The 22,957-nt window shown below is 39.5% G+C and overlaps 1 protein-coding gene across 1 annotated transcript in view; it reads right to left on the bottom strand.

The window, feature by feature from the left end:
* The window catches only part of MEP1A (meprin A subunit alpha), a 31,197-nt gene extending 8,979 nt beyond the window's left edge, over positions 1–22,218 (bottom strand). The window contains 9 exon segments of the mRNA XM_032649091.1: positions 3,744–3,893; positions 4,654–4,875; positions 9,534–9,709; positions 12,197–12,314; positions 17,640–17,715; positions 18,223–18,263; positions 21,896–21,946; positions 22,040–22,070; positions 22,072–22,218. Coding sequence (XP_032504982.1) covers positions 3,744–3,893; positions 4,654–4,875; positions 9,534–9,709; positions 12,197–12,314; positions 17,640–17,715; positions 18,223–18,263; positions 21,896–21,946; positions 22,040–22,070; positions 22,072–22,218 — 1,012 coding nt within the window.
* Between the last annotated feature and the right edge of the window lie 739 nt (positions 22,219–22,957).

Below are 22,957 nucleotides of genomic sequence, written 5' to 3'. Positions count from 1 at the left end.
TAAATATTCTGTCTGTCTCCATGGACAGAATTGCTGGTCAAAGTCACAGCTCTCCACTGGCTCTTTTGATTGCCTTTGCTCCCAAGGTTGTGAAATGTACACCACTGACTTAAGGAAATACAGCCTTTAAGCAAAGTTGATGGAATCTAGTGTCTGTGAGATGAATTCCATTTTCTTCATTAACTTTGTTGTTTAGAGATTCAATCCAAGGAAAAGCGATGGCCTCCTAGCTATATAAGAAACTGTGGGATTCAAAGTTTTAGGAATTGAATTTTAAATATTCACAATGAGAAGGGTTCAGTTTCATCCTTTTGTAGCCTAATAACTGGGTGTACTATCAGTGGTAAAGAATCACCTTTACTGTGTTCTAAGAAGGGGCATTCAAGGCATATTAGGGACCAACTGAGGATTTCTCCTGAATGTAAAGAAAGCCTTGGAGGAACACTAAGAAAGAGGGGATAAAGGGTCTACATTTATGCCAGAGGCTGGCTTTGCCCAACTCATGTATCTCAAAATTCTCTCCCCCAAAACAAGCAGGTGGCTAAACAAATACATCACTTGGAAAACCAGCACACTTTTTCAAAGGCGAGGACAATGAACAATTCTTGCATATAAAGAAGTCATCTAGGGCTTCCCTGGTGGCGCAGTGGTTGAGAATCCGCCTGCCTGCCAATGCAGGGGACACGGGTTCGAGCCCTGGTCCGGGAAGATCCCACATGCCGTGGAGCGACTAGGTCCATGAGCCACAACTACGGAGCCTGCGCGCGTCTGGAGCCTGTGCTCCACAACAAGAGAGGCCGCGATAGTGAGAGGCCCGCGCACCGCGATGAAGAGCGGCCCCCGCTTGCCACAACTAGAGAAAGCCCTGGTGCAGAAACGAAGACCCAACACAGCCATAAATAAATATAAAAATAAATAAATAAAAATGTTACCATTCTTTAAAAAAAAGAAAAAAAGAAGTCATCTAAACTTACTCCAATACTCAACCTCTTACCAAATGCTCCACTCAAAACATTTCATCAAGTAAAAATGAAGTGAGCATCTCCAGTTCCAGGTACTTTGACAATATGAGTCCTTGCCTCATCCTGACTCGCTTTCCACAAAGCTGAAAAATACCATACGTCTTTAATATATCATCAGGGTAAATTACATTTGCCGGTATGTTCTTCTCAATACTTTATCTTACTAGCCTTAGACTTTGGTGTCGTGAATTGCTGAGGGCTTGGGTTAGGGTAAACAAGAGCTCACGGGGCTAAGAAGGTCTCCTGGTTATCCTTGCTCAGGAATTCCACCAGTTGAGGTCAGAAGTATGAAGTGCAAGCCCAATAACTCAAGCTGAGGAGTCAGGAGACCTGAATTCTCGCCCTAGAGCTGCCAGTAACTGGGTATTCATTCATCTCTCTGGGATTCAAGTGGGAGGGAAGTGGCCTCTATCCTTTGAGCTCTTTGAGTGTATGCGTCTACCTGAATAAGGCAGTGCTCTCTAGCAAAGGAAACCCCGTCCCATTATGTGCCTCCTGTGGAAGAAGCATAATGGCTGGTCAAGTTAACCTGAGAAAGCTTTTCTAGTTACCTCTCTGGGCTGTGGTCCTTTCCTTTCCTACTAAAATGCTAGAATCTTCTTTCAGCAGATTCCTCTCACACGGAGAGGAACTTTAGCTGGAACTTGCACGTTAGCCTACCAGCAAACCCACAGGAGAGATTAGATTAGAGGCTATGATGGAAATTTAAAGAGAACTTCAGGTGTAGATCACCCTTTGTGCACTGGAGATCATACGTTTAATAATCTGATGTGTAACAGAGACTTTCGCCCTTTGCCAAGGCGCGAGGAAGAGTGGCAATTGTTGACAACCTCTGACATTCTCCCTGGTGGCCTGGCATCTGGGTGATAAGCTGGGTCTCATCTGTGAAGGAACTCTTACCAACTCTCCCACAGGCGTGGACAAAGGGACTTGAGGATAGTCCAATCTTTAAAAGGCTATTATAATCTATAACCCCGCCTGCTTCCAAATAGGGTTGGCACGATTTCAATGACGAGCACATAATAAAAGGGTGTTAAGATAGAAACTGAAAAATAAATAGAACCTCTGGAGAGAAAGGGACGATGGGGGAAATGAGTAGGGAGTCAGGCTGCTGGTCTGCCTTTGAAGATTCTAGATGCATTATCTCTTTGCAAGCTCGCTGGGAAGGATCAATAGCTTGACGGTCAGAGAGGCTTACAAAAAGCCAAAAGACTTCAACAGCAGCAACAACAAAAACAACTTCCTGGGGTCACAATTAGCACGTGGTGGAGCCAGATTTTAAACCCAGGTCTCTCCTGACTTTATGGCTTTTTCGCTGCACAAACCATGTACAGGAAGCTGTTATCCAATATGGCAGCTACCAAACATATACGTCGACTGAGCACTTGAACTGTGGCCAGTCCAAACTGAGATTCGCTGTAAGGATAAAATATACACCAGATTTCAAACACCTACTGTAAAGAAGTGTGAAGCATCTCATTAATAGTTTTTATATTGATTGCACATTGAAATGTTAAGATTTTGGATATATTGGGTTAAGTATATTACTAAAGAGAATTTCCCTTGTTTCTTTTTTACGTGACTGTTAGAAAATTTTACATTACATATGTGGTGTGCACTGTAGTTCCACCGGAGGACACTGCTGTTAGAGACATTGCCCTAATTTACAAAGTCATATATATATATATATATATATATATATATATATATATTTGGCTGCACTGGGTCTTTGTTGCTGCCCGCAGGCTTTCTCTAGTTGTGGCGAGCGGGGGCTATTCTTTGTTACAGCGTGCAGGCTTCTCATTGCAGTGGGACCTCTTGTTGCGGAGCATGGGGTCTATGCACGTGGGCTCAGTAGCTGTGGCTCGTGGGCTCTAGAGTACAGGCTCAGTAGTTGTGGCACACGGGCTTAGCTGCTCTGCGGCATGTGAGATTTCTCCAGACCAGGGATCGAACCCGTGTCCCCTGCATTGGCAGGCTGATTCCTAACCACTGCACCACCAGGGAAGTCCTACAAAGTCATATCTTTTTTAAAATTAAAAAAAACTTTTATTGAAGTATAGTTGATTTACAGTGTCGTTGTTAGTTTTAGGTATACAGCACAGAGATTCAGACAGATAGACAGATGATAGATAGATAGATAGATAGATATAGATATTCCTTTTCAGACTCTTTTCCCTTATAGGTTATTACAAAATATTGAGTACAGTTTCCTGTGTTACACACACTCTATATAAACTAGATAACCAACAAGTACAAAGTCATATCAACCATTATGTTTGTATCAGTTTTGCCATCACTTAAATGAACCTTTCTTTTGCATGCCCAGAACCTGGATGCTTTTTATTGCGTTAATAATAAAGATATGTCGGGCTTCCCTGGTGGCGCAGTGGTTGAGAGTCCGCCTGCCGATGCAGGGGACACGGGTTTGTGCCCCGGTCTGGGAAGATCCCATATGCTGCGGAGCGGCTGGGCCCATGAGCCATGGCCGCTGAGCCTGCGCGTCCAGAGCCTGTGCTCCGCAACGGGAGAGGCCACAACAGTGAGAGGCCCGCATACCGCAAAAATAATAATAATAAAGATATGAGAAATGGTTTTTGTCTTCATTCAGAGTTCCAGGTTTGATAACTAGCATTCCAGCTGAGGCCAAACATGCCGGCTGCCATTTCCCCTTGAACCTGGAGAACCTCCATAATGTACCTCCTTGCTGCCTTCACTGACCTGTGCATCGTCCCTCCAAGGTGTGATCCGCTTGTCCAGGCTGAGTGCTGTCCTCATGGACCCAGTCAGCATTATCTCTGGTACTCTGAATCATCCCACAAATGTTTGCCTTCTCAAAATCACAGTGGTCCAAAAGGGTGTGAGTTGTGGCTGCAAATGATATTTTTGTCACCTGGTTAAAAATGTAAGGCCTCTCATGTCAAATACCTAATGACTTAGGCTACTAAGATGTCATTGTTTTAGCAGGATCATGAGCCTTTTGTTGTCTTGATTTTTCTCAATTGTAAGTCCTACCGTCATGCATTAGATAGCAGAACCTGCCAACACAGATGCAGCCCTACACACTTCACAGAGTCAAACTATAAAAAGGCTTACCATCATGCTTTTCTGTAAATGCCAACCATCGACTCCTTTAGATCAAGAATGAGATACCTATTATGCTGGGCTTTGTTCTTAGTAGATCTTCTCTACATACATATTGAACAGGATTAAAGAATGTGTCTCTGAAGACCGATGGGGCCATTTTAGAAAACATCCCATCTCTGAGCATTAGAGGACTCCAGGAACCACTAACCTGGACAAAGAATTTAAGATACAAAATACTTTCAAGCCTATAACTATCTTGGGCTTTACATAAGGATGCACCCTTCAAAGGGAAGCTGAAGAAGTTGGACAATTCCAGCTCCTTACATTGGCCCAATATTTTCACTTTACAGAACACAAACACATAATTGATTTTCATGACCATCTTGTGGGGTAGGTGTTACAATTTTTTCTAAGGATAGGGAAACAAATGTCCTTAATGAAATGGACAAATTAACAAAATTAACAAATTAACACAAAGGAAAATGTACAGGAGTCCCGTAAGGTCAGGGGGGGTTACCAAGTCCTCAGACCCAGAGGTACTCACTGCAGTTGTACATTCTGTTCAGCCTCTCCAAATCGATAGCACTGAAATCCAGGCGCTGCCCAATGATGGAGTTAAACTCAGGGATCTTGGCTGTGATGGTGGGGACACTAGCATTCTTGTTAAATGAGAGAGGTTCGTAGTGCATCAAAGACTCGTAATCATAGGGTGTGTTGAGGTCTGTGATGAAGTTGTCATCGTAGGTGTTAAAGTTGTGCTCATAACCTGTCAAGGAGGGAATCCACAGGTGCTGATCAGTCATGTCATTTCCCCGTCCTACCCTCTTTGACTAGATACTCAAGCAGAGACCAAAATAAGGGAGGGGGGGCAGAATAATGCATCTTTGATCTAAATATATATACATATTTAACATATTTTATAATTTGCACAATGTATATAAAATTAATATACATTAACTTTTACTAATAACATTGTAAAGTACTAATATATAATAGTACATACAATTATTATAATGGATATTAAATAGAGAAAGCCTGTGGGCAGCAACAAAGACTCAACACGGCCAAAAATAAATAAATAGAATTAATAAATTTTTTAAAAAGTAAGAGGAAGTTGGTTTGAGTGGGAAAGAGTCATGAGCTGGGCCACCTTGTCCAGGTCAGGAGAACTGATTCTGAGAATCTTTCCCTAACTCCTTGTTCAGTAAAATTGTGTGGTAGCTTGAAACTGGCACAGTAATTAAATAAATGGGTAAATACTCCCAAAGAGAAAAAAAATACATGTTATAATTAATAATAAATATATACATATTATTAAATATGTGCATAATATACACATATATTAGAATATAAATGCAATGTGAATATACAATGCATGTTATTAAATGTATATTTAAATCAAAGATTCATTTTTATACATATAAATAAATAAATAAATGTGTGTGTGTATGTATGAGGATTTAAGAAAGAGAAGATATGGCTTCCCTGGTGGCGCAGTGGTTGAGAGTCCGCCTGCCGATGCAGGGGACACGGGTTCGTGCCCCCGTCCGGGAAGATCCCACATGCTGCGGAGCGGCTGGGCCCGTGAGCCATGGCCGCTGAGCCTGCGTGTCCGGAGCCTGTGCTCCACAACGGGAGAGGCCACAACAGTTAGAGGCCCACGTACCACAAAAAAAACAAAAAACAAAAAACAAAACAAAACAAGAAAGAGAAGATAAGATATCAAAGTAGAGGCAGGTATTCCTCATGGTAGGAAAAGGAATTTTTGAACTCAGGAAAGTATTCAGGATTGATTCATCTTGCTAACAGCCAAGTACCTCATCCACCAAGAGCTGTACCTGGCCAGCTCTCCAACAATTTAGGAAAAAGAAATCTAACGGGCAGAAGGAAAGTTTAGCACCTGGTGAGAAAGTGGCGTCCTGTCAATCAAGGCTCACACTCTCCTGTTCTAGAAATTGCCCCATGGTGAGAAAAACAGAAGAGGAAGAAAACTGACTTTCCTTTCAAAATAGAAAATGAAAATATTTTAAATGAGATTAGCATAAGTAAGAGAATACGCCCTGCAATGTGAAATGCTGAAATGAGGAACCACCCAGATACTCTTTTAATCCAGCAGCCATCAGGAATTTACTGGTTCGGCTGCAATAATGGGAAGTTCACGGTTTTTAATTCCCTTCTTAGGAAGTGATAGAAAAACTGAATGAGAATACTCATAACTCTCCCAGTCAAAACTTCCCACCTTCATCATCTCTTTCTCCCTTTCTAGCTTCCCATCCAACTGTTTTTAATAATTAGAAGAAAATGTGACCAACTTTCAAAGACATCAACTCAGGTACACTCAGGATTGGAGAAGTGTGGTACAGCCTGGCAGTGGTCCCCAGATGCTTTTGGAAAAGCCCATGAACCCCTTTGATCAAAACTTGTTTTAACTGTAGAACAACAATACTGATGTTACATCCTCCCAACTCACAAGGGTTTTATGGGGACTTAATCCAAGAGGGATCGAAGCATTTTCAAAGTCGGTACAGAACTGCAAGAAATAAATAACCCCAACAGGGAAGGAGGAGAGTCATTCCTTCCAGAGCATGTGGTCTTCAGATGGCTGTTAAGGGGGCAAAATTATAAAAAGCATTTAGGGGGTGTGAGGACTTGGGCGTGGGTCTGGGGTCTCCTGGTAACTCTCAGTGGTATCTTAAGGCGCTTTCAACTCACTGGCTGTTTTCCTTAACTTGCAATAAAATCATCAGGTTAAAATAGATAGTTTTATTCTTTATTACCCAAGGATACTTATCAGAATGCTTTACCAAATAAATTTTTTTTAATACATTTTAAAATTTAACTCAACACATTTTTGTCATGCCTACTATTTACTGGGAGCTGTGCTAGGTGGGTGGCGGTCCCTGGCAGTGACTAGGACAGGCATGGTCCTTCAGGGAACTCACAGCCGAGGGGTTGAAGAGGAAGTGATCTTGTAAACCAGAGCTCATGGGCAAAACTTTTGTGTAAAGGGCCAGATAGAAAATACTTCTGGCTTTGCAAGATGTATGGTCTCTGTCACAACTACTCAACTCTGCTGTTATAGCACAAAACCAGCCATAGGCAGTATGTAAACAGATGGGCATGGCTATGTTCCAATAAAGCTTTATTTACAAAAGCAAACAGATATGGCCCACAGACCGTAGTCTGTAGACCCCCTGCTAGACCTCAGAAGTGTTTTGCTTAATAAAAGAAAACAGACCCAGAAAACACAATTCTGACTTCAGAAACAGAGATGGATTTGGGGAGAGAACTATATGGCCCATAGAGTATCTTCCTAGGTTAAATAATAAGATTGCCATCAACTGAAGATGAGATGCAATGAAGTCATAAATTACCCTGAGCAATAATACTGCCCTTGCTTATGATCTAAATTGGATTTGATGTCTCATTTGAGAAGAGCTCTCCAGTGATTGCAAGCAGTTTAGATATATGAAATGACACCTAATGAAAACACAGACAGGAGATGAGCAAACATGGTGAGTCATTCATGCTCAATCCCAAACTGAGCATGTCTGCAAATTATCCTTGTAAGTGTACAGGCTCCCTCTGAGAAAGGGGACCTCATATGGTCTAAAACTATCTTAAAAGCACCGAGCATTGTGTCCTTCAAAACTTAAAAATGCGAATGTTTTCTGCTTCCTCATGTCATTTTCAGCAGAGTTAAGTATATAAGAGAAAGTAAGAAATTCAGGCCTCTGGCAAATTCAGACGAAGTCTAATACTGCCCGGAGCCTCACAAGCAGAGATTCGGTCCTTTGATCTGCACTCTTCTGGCGCATCTACACAGACCCAGATATAAGGCAATTACCCCTGGGAGACAAAATATACTGTTTTTGATCTATTATTTCATACTTGGGTGAATACTGTCTAGAACTTCTCTAGATTGTATCGGGGGACAAAGAAGAATATTACTTGGCCTCTAGCTCAGTGGTTGAATGGTAGGATGGGTGGGAGTATATGTGTGGGTCCAATCCTGGTAACAGATTAGGCTTTTACAAACCACATGGTTTCCCCTCCTCCCACCAGTACTCCACATTCATGAAATATCAGAATAGGAGGTGCCCGGAGGGACACAGATTGAGAAACCCCAGAGGTGATTTTGATAGGATTAGCCATCTGTAGCCCTGCCTCCTGTGAGATCCATGGTTACAGCTTACTCCAAAACGAGCTAGTTCTGGCAGAAGTCTTTTGGAGACTGATATTTAATTGTAAAGTATGGCCAGTTCTTCCAAGTCCCTAAGATTATTAGAGATGCACTGCAATCTGTGAACTCATATGTTAAATTGGGATCTAAATGAAACAGATAATTACAAGGCAATGATTTGCTTCATGAAAACCATGTGTGGTCATAATTAAGGCACTTCCAATACATTGGAAGTTTCATTAAGCTATCACTGCCAAAAATGATGCTTTTCCACTTCCTGAACTAATTCCTAATCAAAAACGAGGTGTTGGGACTTCCCTGGTGGTCCTGTGGTGGTTAAGATTTCACCTTCCAATGCAGGGGGTGCAGGTTTGATCCCTGGTCAGGGAGCTAAGATCCCACATGCCTCATGGCCAAAAAAAACAAAACATAAAACAGAAGCAATATTGTAACAAATTCAATAAAGACTTTAAAATCAAAAGAATCTTTTTTAAAAAACTAGGTGTTTTCAGAAACACAGCATGGAATGTCTATTGGTAAACTGAGTTATAACATTTTCATCAGAATTTTTAGAGTAACTGCATAATAATATGTGAAATAAAACTGTGTTATCGTTTACGGTGTTATCCTTTATGGGTTGGGGGCAGAAGGAAAGAGGTGCTTAGAAAGGAGAAAGAAAAGACTTGTGCATTTTGATTAATCAGAAAAACTATTAGCTAGAATTAACACAATTGGGAGTGCAAATTCAGATAAAAGGTGGTTTTGTTTTGTTTTTTTGCTGTAGCTGTTCTGTTTGTAAACACCTATTGTTGATTTGGTAAAGCACCAAAAAAAATTCTGGAGTATGTCTTAGGATTATCATACAGTCACCTAAACCTCATGTAGTTTTCTACACAAGATTTCACATGCAGAAAAAGGACCCTGACATCCTCAGGGACCTAATTCATTTTACTCACTAAGACAGGAGAATAGAATTTTAGATTTTCAACAAAAACACAGAAACAAAGCAAGAGCTTTTGATTATCAGTTAACCCTACATTTAGTTAACCACCATTCGCCTTTCCCTGAGACACTTATATGGGATCAGTTGTGATCAGATGAGCACAGCCTACAGGAGAGGTCATATTTTGTGTTCCTCCTGGAGAAATTGAAGCTCCCATTCATACGTAGGTTTGGCCTGGTCATCCCAGGGTTGGGCTGAGCAAGTGATAATGATAATAGCACCTTGGGTTCATACACACCTGGAAGAATTTCATCCCACCAGATGTTCACATAATCATCCCGGTCCGTCCTTGACTGCTCATGGTAGAACCCCAGAGCATGCAGGATCTCGTGTTCAATGATGGCCTTATAGTCGCATCCCTGGCCAATGGAAAGGTTCTGTCCTACGTGTTGGTCGCCAACCGCAGACCAGCACCTTTAAAGAGAAGAAAGAAATTTTCTTCTAGAGAATTCTTAAGCAGCTGTAATTCATAGGATTCCAAAACACAAATTAGGTTAGGTTTGAAGAAATTTAGGTTTGATTTCAAAAAGAAACTATTAATAGCATTCTCATCAACATAGGGCACTGGTGAAAAAAGCAACATTCCCTGGAGAGACTATTATGCAGGCTTTAAAAGTGATAGGCCATTATAAAAGTATGCCTACATACTCAAAGGCAAATCAATCCTAATAATGCATCAGGTAAAAAGAAGTAAAAATAGGCATTTTTCTTCACCTTCACAAACCCATGGGGCATTCCAAAGAACAACACTATTGCTTTTATACCACAAAGCCGTCTCTGAGCAGTGGCTGTGGTTGATTTACGTCTTCTCCTTTACATTTTCATGACTTTTCAAATATCCTATAATGAGCAGGCATATATTTTATGATCATAAAAAAGAACCTCATTAAAAATGCAAGTTAATCAAGTTCATTTCTTGGGGTATTACCCAATCTGCAGCATTGTGACAGCACACAGCAGGTGGCCTAACTTATGTCTGAAGGGCTCCAGGCAAGAAGGACCCATAAATTCCCTCAGAAAATAGTGGACTCAGGAACTGCTAGCAGATACTCTAGATTCCTCGTGTGCAGCCTCTTTCCCTCTTTTTCCCAATTATTTTTGTCTTTTCTCGTACATCTGATTTTCCACCTCAACAAGGATCTATACCTTAACCAACGCTCAACAGAATAAGAGATCTGACGATAGTTTAAATGCTACCAGTGAATTGTGAGGTCCTTGGTGACAATCACATTAAATTACCTGCCACTGTTTTCCCAAGATTGCTAGCATCATATAAGTTCAAATGCTAATAGGCTTGATTTCTACTCAAAGATAGACCTTAGTTATTTTCTAACAACTTTATTAAGGTATAATTTACATACCATAAAATTCACCAATCTTAAGTGTACAATTCAATGATCTTTAGTTAATGTACTGAGTTGTGCAAGCATCACCATTATCACCTTGCCTGACGGTAGCATTTTCTTACCAATTCAGAGTTTACTCTGCAAATTATCCACAATCCAGAGGAAGCATTTATTATTTATCTTTTTTTAAACATCCCTCCCCAAAGGAAAGGTGTAAGTTGCAAAATACCGTAACTCCACCACTCTGTAAATCTTTGACCTTGTCCTTCTGAAAGAGCCCAGTTAACCTCCAGCTTCAGAGGACCAGGATCCTGAAGGGTTTGGGGTGCTTTGGGCCAGCCCCTTTCCTGGACCCTCTTCCTCCCTTTTCCTCTCCCCTAACTTAAGTGTAATAGAGACATCTCCCGACCACAGGCAATAAGAGTCCCCCAAATTCGGGTTTTCCCTCTATTTCCACCTCCCATTTGTCCTTCCCTTTCCTCTACCTCTCCATCCTTCTCCTTTCTTCATCTCTCTGCCACTCAGCTTGGCTCTGCCTGAATCTTCACTTCACACTATGTCCTGCTTCTGTGGTCACCATAGCATACTAGAACTATTCACTTGTTATTACTCCACCACCCCTACTTGCCAAGCCTACACATTTTGAGCTCTAAGACTCTTCTTGAGAAGCTAAAGCATGTGCTAACTTCCTACTTTACGTCTGTTACCCATCCATGATTAACAAAATCCCCACCTTCAGAACTAGACAATGAAATCCAGGCAACACCTAGAGGCCATGTTGGGAACTGCAGTGTGAAGAGATACCTCCAGCTGGGTCTTGAAGACACAGACCTACAGAGTCACGGCAGATGGTGGCTTTGCTTCCCAACTTCATCTAGCTCAGACTGGTTCATATACACACCGCTGAAGAAAAAGGTCTTCTTTCTTGATATACCATTTATTTCTTCTTAGAAATAAGTAACTCTGAAAAGCAAATCTACATCTAGAACTTTTCAAAGAGGTCCAGCCATCAGAGTACTATAATTTAAAACAGAGCCATCAAAAGGATGCATTTTATACTTTAATAAACCTGACAAAACAAAAAAAAGGGGGCTTCCCTGGTGGCGCAGTGGTTGGGAGTCCGCCTGCCGATGCAGCGGACGCGGGTTCGTGCCCCGGTCCGGGAGGATCCCACATGCCGCGGAGCGGCTGAGCCCGTGAGCCATGGCCGCTGAGCCTGCGCGTCCGAAGCCTGTGCTCCGCAACAGGAGAGGCCACAACAGTGAGAGGCCCGAGTACCAGGAAAAAAAAAAAAAAAAGGACTGTAATTTAAAGCATAACCTTAACCCAGGAAAAGAACTGAGATGAGTCTCCCTGGTTCCCTGAGGTTTCCAAACAATTCATTCTCTACAGAGCTCATTAAAAATGTGATGCCACTTAAAAAAATTCACAGTGAAAGATTTGATTTTTCTTTTAGTTTCTTTCCAATTTCTTCTTTTAGCCTTTGAAAGAGATGTGTCACTTTTTATAATCAAAGGACGTGTGATTTTCACACTCTGTAAAATTTCATACTAACCCATCAAACTTCTGAAAGATGATGTATGAGCTCTCTCCTTCATAGGGCTTGAAATCCACACAGGACTTGAGGCGGAACATTTCAAAGGCATAGAGAATAGCTCCTTTGGCATTCAGTGCTGCAGAAATCAATAAAAATATCAATGAGCCTTAGCTAGCTCTTGGATAATATATATATGACCTATAAACATAGAAAATCATACCACCACATGAAATCCACTGGGGTCCATGACAGATTTTTTTTATAGTAAATAGATCCCTTGAAAACTAAAACTGACAAATTATTTGTGGATATAAACACTAAGTGCATATGTTAAATACATAATGTATATATATCTACAAAATAAGAATACACTTACGTATGTGTGGCTGAACAAAATCATAACTTTCCCACTTTCTCCCTTTCATTATCCCGCATTTAAGCAGAAGTTCTGAGTACCTTCCCTCAGGAGACCCGCATGGCAGAGCACAAGACAGAAGTGATTCAAGCCACTTCTGTCTTCTGGATAAAGTACTTTGGAGAGTATTGGGAAAGGGATTCCTTCCCCCAATCTAAAAAGTCACCCCCTCTTGCTAGAGGAAGAGAGCAGAGCTTACAGAGGTTTATGGCTCCTGAAAGCATAAGAAGTATGTGTAATATTTATGCTGCTTCCCTGTAGGACCCCCAATAGATGGCAAGCCTAGATAGGCAGCTCTGCAGGCAGCCTTAGAAAAGATTTCTGTAACCCAAGTTTGGAACCAAAGCAGCAGAAGCCTTATGGACCTATAGATGCCTATTAGTAACCTTTGTGGATCAATGACCAGAGATCAAATATCATTCCTTTTGCCTAATCTGCACGTGTACATACCTTGGTATTGCATAAGACAAGGATGGGTGGGGGAGAAAGATACTCCAAAGGAAAGGAGATTGTTTCTTACCGTGTGTGTGTGTGTGTGTGTGTGTGTGTGTGTGTGTGTGTGTGGTTTTTAATCCCATCAACTTGTTGGAGGTAGGTCTCTAAGTTACAACTTAAGCTAAGTTCTATAAAATTAAATTATATTCTTGTACATTTGATTTTCAGCATTCTCTCAAAGAGTTTCTAATTCTTGGCAGTTTACCCCATACTTATCTCATATTTTTCTGTCCCTTATTTAATAAACTACTGAGTTGGAGACTCCACCACTCAGATGTCATAAAATCATATTAAGGTCAGTAAAGAAAGTCATTGGAATAATTAGTAAATTAGTTGTGGAAACAGCACACACAACAACAGCAAGAGCTTGCATTAAAACTATTGGACAATGTTCACGGACTTTTACCTATTCTTACTGAGACACATCTATAATTTGAAGATATGTACCTAAGACAGCTTGGTTGTTACAAAAGTATAAGGAAAAAAGTTTGATTATAATGAAAGTCACACTTTCTATAATATTGTGTTGCTTTTGTTATCTTCAAGACAAATAGTGGAAACACTGAGAGTGTTTGATTTAAAAATCACATCTCTTCTGCCTTCCCTACATCTGAGTAGGTTGTGAAAGGGGAATTAAGCAACTCTGTAATAATTTTGTAAAAACTGTCCTGACATCATTCAAAAGAAGAAAGTGGAAATAAAGCCCACTTGAAGTCTCCTTCTTCACCATAAAGCCAACCCTGAGTGCACATCCTCTGAAAACCACACTTGATGTTTTGTGTGTTGTCTTTACGTAGGTGGTTTCCTCTCCTTAGGACACTGTTAACTCCTTGAGAGAAAGGACCTTATCTTTTGCCTCATTGTTTCCTAGTTCCCAGTTCTTTACTCTGCCCTGACATGGTAGGTTTTACATGGATCTGTCTTGAACCATCATGTTAGTTTTGAAAACCACTAGTCCTTTTTATCCCTGGATCAAATAATATGAGAAGAGTTCATTTCAGATACCAATGACTACATATTGGAGGATTAGCATAGGAAAGCTAACTATATTTGGTTTAAGGATCCTTTGAGAGGGGAAAAGTGGGGGGAAGGAATAAATTCAGAATTTGGGAGTAGCATATACACACTACTATAAATAAAAATAGATAAACACTTTGTGTTACACATAATAAAAAAACCCTTTACTTTAAAAAAAAAAAAAAAGATAAACAACAAGGACCTACTGTATAGCACAGGGAACTATACTTAATATTTTGTAATAACCTATATGGGAAAAGAATCTGGAAAAGATGCTTTTTACATATATATATAAAATGAAATCGCTTTTCTGTACAACTGAAACTAACACAACATTGTAAATCAACTATACTTCAATAAAAATAAATAATTTTTTTAAAAAAAGAATCCTTTGAGAGAGTTTTTCATTCTGATAATAGGAGAGGAATTTGAATCTGACTAACCCTCCCACAGGTAACAATTATTAAATTTAGGAAAAATTAAGAAAGGAAACTCTCTGAAAGGAAACTCTTTAGGCACTGGAAAATGCCTAAAATGGGCAGAAACTGAAGGAGGGTTTATCTTGAAAGAAGGAAATTTCATTGGTTAAGATTCCCATTGACACAACTTTGTATATGAGAGCACGGCTTAATATAAATATTTATAAATATACACATATAAATATTTGAACAACACCAACAATCACCTTGACCTATTTGACACTGATAGGCTAATATGACCTAAAACTGTAGAATACAGGTTCTTTTCAAGTGCACATGGAATATCACCAAGCTAGATCATAAAGTAGATCACAAAACATATCTCAGTAAATTTCAAAAGACTGAAATCTTAGGGAACTGGTTCTCTGACCTCAAAAAAATAAACTTGAAATCAATAATAGAATATCTAGAAAAATTACAAATATTTGGAAAATTTTAAACACACTTTTAATTGACCCCTGGTTTTAAAAAATCACAACTGAAATTAGAAAATATCTAAACTAAATTTGAATAAAGATACAACATATCAAAATATGAGGAAAGTAGTAAAAACAGTGCTTCAAATAAAATTTATAGCTTTAGATGTCATATTATAGCATTGTATTTTATTAGGAAAATGAAGACTTAAAAATATGATACAAATTTCCACCTTAAATGTAAAAAAGAAAGGGCAAATTAAATCTGAAAAAAGTAGAAGAAAGGAAATCATAAAGACACGAGCAGAAAGCAAGAAAATAAAGAGTAGAGAAGCAAGAGAAAATTAACAAGTCAAAAGTTGGTTCTTTGAAAGGATTAAGAAAATCAATACACTGCTTTTAAAAAAGAAGGCAAGTCACAGACTGGGAGAAAATATTCATCATATATACCTGACATAATTTATCTGTAATATATAAAGTTCTACAAATAATGAAAAGACCAACAATATAATTTTTAAAATCATGAAAGAGTTGGACAGACATTCATAAAAGAAGATACATAAATAGTCAATAGCGCATGAAAATGTGCTAAATATTATTAGTCATTAGGGAAACTCAACTTAAAATCACTGTGAGATACCATTTCACAACCACTAGAACGGCAACAATTAAAAAGATTAACTCCACCTATGTTAGTGATAAGGTGGACCAAATGGGACACAGACATTGCTGGTGAGAATGAAAAACGTCACAGCCAATTTGCAAGATTGTTTGCCATTATCCTATAAAGTTAAACATATATTTACCATAGGATCAAGCAATGCTATTCCTAGACATTTACCCAAGATAAATAAAAAACACATATCCCCGCAGACTTGTACAAGAATGATCACAGCAGCTTTCTTCACAATAGACTCCAAACTTGAAACAGCCCCACATCCATCAACAGAAAAATGGATAAACAGTTGCAATATATTCAGACAAAGGAATACTAATGAGTAATGAAAAAGAATTAACTACTGGCCCACCACAATACAGAAACATTTAAACATGGTAAGCAAAATAAACCAGATACAAAAGAGGACATACTATGAGATTCCAGTTATCTGCAAATCAGTTGTAAATCAGGTAAAACTAATCTACAGGGGAAAAAATTAGAATGGTGTTGTCTCTTGGGGAGTGGAGGTGGGATTGGATGGAAAAGAGCACAGGGGAACTTTCTAGAGTATTGGAAGTGTGGGTTGCATAAGTCTATGCATTTCTCAAAAGCCTGGTTTGTGTATTTCACGCTACGTAAATTTAACTTTAATAAAGGAATTTATACAAATGTCAAACTCTAATTAGAATGTTTTGCTTTTCGCAATGGTATGAGCCCAGGCACCTGAACTCCTTTTTTAACTTGAAGGTGATTCTCATGGGATGCTACTTGAGAGCCACCACTCTATCCTCACAGCTGCTACCTTATTTCAGGCCACCTGTCTTCAGTTTTGCTGTCTATTCATCTGTCGCCTACCTTGCAGTTAAGGAGACCTTGCTACTCAAGGTGTGACCAGGGGACACACCTTGAGTATCTGAATCTGGCACGTAAGAGATTCAGTAAGTATGTCTATGTCTTAATGGGAAGGTGGTGGCAAAGGTGAGACAAAGAGGAAGAAAAATCGTCATGGGGAAGAAAATCCATTTTAAAATTAATGTTTCTTAAATCATGTCCCAGTAAATAGGGATGCTCCTTGAATTTCCAAGTGCGCTGGAGAAAAACAACTCAGCTCAATTTTCCGTAAAATAACTGAGAAAAACAGCACTTGTTACTATGTAGCTTTTCTCCAGAAAAGGCATGGGAGGCAGCACTGATAAAGAGTGATGGAAAATTCTTGAAACATGATCTATGTCTCCTGAGAAGGGGAGCAGCACAGCAGCTCATTAAGACTGAGCAACATTGTCCTAGCTTCCCCTCTCCTGTTGAATCTTCCCCATCCACAGAGGATGGGCCTCCCAGACAGGCACTGCTTCGTGGTGGCTGCTGAGCTGTCAGTCAGCTGCTTGATGTCGGCCAGTGTCCACGTGTGGCTTCTAATATGTATTTATTTCCACCAATTACTATTTTCAACAATGAACAAAATGCAACTGATTTCAGTCCTTTATGTTAAGAGAGAGGAAAGAATAGAAAATTTTAATACAGAGGAACAAGGACAATTAAATATAGTCTTTTCTATTTCTCGAAAGGGTGACATGTTTGTCTTGCAACAGAAAGGGAAGAAATCAACATGTTGAAACTAGTATCCTGGTACCATATTTAGATTCAACCTAAACAAACTGTTATTACAAGTGCACATTTTTCATTGCTATGACGTCAAATTATATTTCATTTTTGTTCTTTGTGTTGCTCTTGGTCTGATTAACATGTTAGTGGGTCCTGCATTTTCAAAATCGTTATTCGATACTCTGTATCTCAGACTGGTTAAGCAGCATGGGTTCAGATGTAATGTCATGCCTCTCATACCGTGAGGTAAAGAACTGTCAGAGCTTAGAAACCCTTTTATACGTTGGTAGTTACCCCAAGTCTGAAGCTGATGATCAGGAGGAGAGGTGAGACAGAAGAATTCAACTCAAAACACCTAATGAAGAACAATTAATATTACCCAGATTGTCGGCCAGGATGTAAGGGATGGGGAACTTCCACCTGGCGTTGGGGTCTCTCAGGCCATTTCTGGAATTCTGCAGAGACAAAGGCAAAGGTGACTGGACAGCTGGTCTCCTTGGCTTCCCCCTTCTCTAAACTCTCACACCACTAACAATCTGTCACACAATTCAAACAGTTTAGTCAACTTATCTTCTGATTATATTGTAAAGTCAATAGAAGTTCATTATAGACATTTTAGAAAATTCCAGAGAAATTTTTAAGAACCAAATAAAGGTGACCTACAAATTCCTCAAAACTGAAATAGCCACTTTCAATATGGTGGTGGATTTCCTTCTCTCTCATGCTTCACTTATTAGGAAAATTGGATGGACAAGCAGTTTAATAATTATAGACTCTTCTGTACTGTTCGCTAATGTTTTTGTCTGTTTTTGTTTACCAGCAACCGCAGTGGAAGTCTTTGTGGGTACACATTATAGATGAGATTCTTTCATCTCAGTGGCTGGACACAGAGCAGAAGCTCACCATCCTATGACACAGCCAGTCCTGGGGGGAATGTTATTGTGTTCCTAGCAGGTACTCACCTGTAGAAAAATGTCCCCCTGAAAGAGGTCCAAGCCTGCAGCTAGACATGGATTTTAAAAAAAGAAACATTTGAATGAGAATTACTAAAAGGGATCTCTCAAAATAAAATGAATCTTTTATATTGTAAGTCTTTAGTTGTTAATCTTTATGTGGTGAAACTCTTTTGAAACAATGCAAAAATTTCTTCTAATTGAACAAACGTAAATAGCCAATAAATATCAGATATTGTCACATTCTCTATTGTCATTTTTGGAACAAGAAACCTAGAGGGCATTATGCTTAGTGAAATAAGTCAGACAGAGAAAGACAAGTACTCTATGCTATCACTTATATGTGGAATCTAAAATATAAAACAAACAAGTGAAACAAAACAGAAATAGATATAGAGAACAAAGTAGTGGTTACCAGTGGCAATAGGGAAGGGGGTTGGGAAGGGCAAGATAGGGGTAGAAGATTAAGAGGTACAAACTACTTTGTACAAAATAAATAAGCTACTAGGATATATTATACAGCACAGAGAATATAGTCAATATTTTATAATAACTGTAAATGGAGTATATCTTTGAAAATATCGAATCACTCTGTTTTACACCTGAAACTAATATTATGGTGTAAATCAACTATACTTCAATGAAAATAGAAAAGAAATCTTATCCAAGAATCTTAAAAGTAAGAGACAAGTTAGAAGGAATCTTTTTGGTCATTGACTTCATTGACTTCAAAACTCTCACACTTTGGAGGTCGAAATGGGACTTCCTGAGACAGGAAATGAGGTACCAGGTGGTCAGCAGCTGAGTGAGCTATAGAATTTCCCACTTCCCGTCCAGGGTCCTTTCTGCTATTGTACTATCCTTCTTCCCCACCCTAGCTAAATGGGTTGATTTTGCTCTTCCCCATGAAAAAACAATGGTGCCCTCCAAAGCTAAGCTCAGGGTACTGCCCTGATAATAAAGAAGACCTGGCAAATATGGGTAGATCCATTCAAAACCATGGCTCCAAACATCTGCTGTCAGGACCTTAGCAGAATATACTTTCTCCCTGATGGCATTGGACTCAGAGTGTTTCTGAAAGTAAGATCCTTAAAAGGGAAGATCCTGGTGGGAAAACTAAGGGCATTTAAAAGAATGTCACTTCTTATTACAGCCCTAAAGTTTGACAAGCATCCTTCCCTTGAAAACACAGACTACTTCAGACAGAATCATCAGATCATACTTCATTCTGAGAACAGCCCCTGATTTACAGCTGGAAAATCAAACTAGAGGATAATCACCACAACTTCACATGGAAACAGGGGTCTCATTTGGCAAAGCTTACAGCTCATTCAGGAGCTGGGTTCAGGCTCTGTAATGACACCGTGGAGGTGTTATTATGATGAGGCTTCCTGGTTGTGCTTGTTAATGACTAACTAAGGCTGTCCCTGAATCACTCCCTCCCTCATGCCCATATTTCCTAGATTTACTTAACCTCAGGACCTTAACCTAGTCATATAACAGCACAATTAAACAACAAAACGGCAGTGATGCCACTGCCCCACAGGCAGCAGGACCCAGGTCTCGAATTGCCTTTTCCGTAGGGCTACTATGGGCTGGTCCATCCATACTCTTGCCTAGGCCGGTCCTGGGCAAAATTATGCATTTCTTGACCCCTGGCCTGGATGAGGGAAGAGCTCTTCCAGAGCAATGTGAAGAAGCCTACTGGGACCTTGGCCCCCAGGGCTGGTCAGCATGGATGGGGTCACAGAGGAGTGAGAGAGTGCAGAAGGAGAATTTCACCAAGAAGTACAGATCCATTGAAAGCAAGCCCCAGCCTGTTCACTACCCAGTTTGTTCATGAAGCATATACTTATTAAGTGCTTAATGTGTCCTATGCCTTGTTCTAGATGCTGGGGATATAGTGGAGAACAAAACAAAGCACTCGGGGAGATGACATTCTTGATTGGAGAGGAAGGGGATACAAATAAATAAATAAATGTAAAGTATGGCTGATGGTGAAAAGCATAATTGAAAAAAAAAAAACCCATAAAACAGAGTAAGAAGGAAAAGAGTACTGAGGTGAAGGCGGGTTGATATTCATAAATGGTGGTCAGGGAAGGCCTGCCTGAGGAGGTGGCATTTAAGCAGAAATCTAGTGGAGTGGGGAGTGAAGGAAGGGAATTGAAGGCAGAGGCAACAGCAAATAGAAACATCCTGGGGCAGGAAAGCCTTGATGGTTTAGAGCAGGCTTAATAGGTGGGAAATAAATCTAATCTCATTGGTGTTGAATCCTCTGGGGGATTCTGATGCTAAAGTTTGAGAAGCACTGCTCTAAAATCTCAAGGCTTTCCTGCCTCGGGACCTTTAAGATACAGCAGATCCTCTGAATTACAGACACCTTGACTGACTGACTTTAAAGAGAGATGGCTTGATGCCTGGCTCTGAAGTCTTGAGACCCATTCACCCATTTACTTTCCTAAGTGATTTCTACTTTGCCCCTGCAATCATTCTCAAGGTTTTCCAACTAAATATCACCTAGACTGGCTTCCCTGTAAATGGGACAAAGCCAGAGGAATTTACCCCTAAGGTATGGGATTTTTTAGTTTTACATTCTTCATATAGGACTGAGCTATTAAGCTATGAGTCAAAAGACCTGGAGGTGAGCTCTACCACTGCCATCTGTGGTCTTGGGTGAGTCAACTTGACCCAAAGGAGCCTCCTGTTCCTTCCTGCAAAATGAAAATAGCTCTCACCCCATTACAGTTTTTTTTTTTTGTTTTTTTTTTTTTTTGCGGTACACGGGCCTCTCACTGCTGTGGCCTCTCCCGTTGTGGAGCACAGGCTCCGGACGCGCAGGCTCAGCGGCCATGGCTCACGGGCTCAGCCGCTCCGCGGCATGTGGGATCTTCCTGGACCGGGGCACGAACCCGTGTCCCCTGCATCGGTAGGTGTACTCTCAACCACTGCGCCACCAGGGAAGCCCCCCATTACAGAATTTGACAAATAAATATGCAATTGGATACGAAATCTTTTGTAAACTATAAGGTACTTACGATCATGAATATGGAACCTCTGTTTCCCACCAATTCTAACCAAAGATACCCAGAATGTCGCGGCTTCTCCCCCATTTTAGAGACAGGACGAGAGAGAAAAGAGAGACGATTTCTTGGCATCTCTCTCCTCTCAGTAATGGATGAGACCAATGGATTTCTTCAAGGAATGTTTTTGTGAGCAAGATGTCAAAACAGAGACGCTTTACACTCTTCTCCAAGTCCCAAGCAAACAGTTGTTAGTGAATATGATGGGCCAGTAAAGGAACTGGGGTTTTTTCCCCACTAAATATAACCAAAGGCATATTCCTTACATTTTTCTTTAGCAAGCAAAATAATCATCCATTTTCCCTTCTTTTTTCTTTTTTCAAAATGAAAACTGGAAGAGTAAATTTTTTACCAACAAAAATCTTGTTATGTATTTCTAGATCCGCTGAGCACTCACTAGTTCTAGAAAATTTAGTCTAACCATTATTCTCCTTCCACATTTCCATTTTCAGAAACTCTGCAAATTCTAATGCGGCACGAATGAACAGTTCTCTCCTAAAGTTACCCAATACCATACTACGAAGGTTAAGAGATTTTCAGCAATTCTATCACAGGATTTTAAATTATTTAAAGGCATTAATGATGGCAGAAATTACACCCACCTAAATTGATTTCTGAAATATCCTTCTGTTCATCAAACTCTCCATCATGTACTGTTAAAAGTGGGGGAAAATATTGTTACCGGTATTGCTGAACAAAAGAGAGAAAGTTCAGAAAACACTCTATACATTTCAATTAGTTCTTACCATTTCCTTTAGAAAGATGCTTAATCTGAAAAGAAATAAAGATACAGTGAATGGATAACATATACTACAATGAATATTTCTAAATACCGTGAAGAACAGAACCTACTTACCGATACAGCTGCTATGTGGGCAAAAAACAAGATGAAAGAGAGAATGCAAGCAGATCTCGTCCAAATCATTTTTGCAAGTGAACAGATTTTAGCAAAGACACCTTGTGATAAGTACTTGGACCTTGCTCTGGCTGTTATATTAGAAACTTTGACCCTTACATATGTTCTGTAGCATTTTCTGAAGCACTGAAGTCGTCAAAGAAAATGTCTTTGCCCCATTTGAGGACAGATACTAAGTTTAACAGAAAAGCTCAGGTTCCAGAGACCAGGGAAAAGTTTGAAAAAGTTAATATTGAGATAAGCATATAAAAATAAATGACATTCCTGTACACTAGCAATAACTGTTCACACAATATAGTAGGTAAAAGAGCCATTTCACAATAGAAATAAAAATAATCTATAAAATGATCTAAATTACGTAAATCTAATAAAAATGAACTAGAGTTATATGTAAATGTTATAAAGCAATCAACAAAAAATAAAAGAGCTATCTATACATACACACATATACATGTATATTTATATATATGAGATATTCATTGATGGGAAGACAGTATAATAAAGATGGTCATTATTTTGATATTAGTCTATATATTCAATGTTATTCTAATAAAAATCTTGTTTTAATTTTTAATTGAAGTATAGTTGATTTACAATGTCATGTTAGTTTCAAGTGTACAGCACAGTGATTCAGTTACACACATATATATATATATTTTTTAGATTCTTTTCCGATATAGGTTATTACAAAATATTGAGTATAGACCCTATGCTATACAGTAGGCCCTTGTTTGTTATCTATTTTATA

This window comes from Phocoena sinus, chromosome 11 (genome assembly GCF_008692025.1).
Source record: "Phocoena sinus isolate mPhoSin1 chromosome 11, mPhoSin1.pri, whole genome shotgun sequence".
Classification (NCBI taxonomy): domain Eukaryota; kingdom Metazoa; phylum Chordata; class Mammalia; order Artiodactyla; family Phocoenidae; genus Phocoena; species Phocoena sinus.
This window is presented reverse-complemented; position numbering and strand designations above follow the sequence as displayed.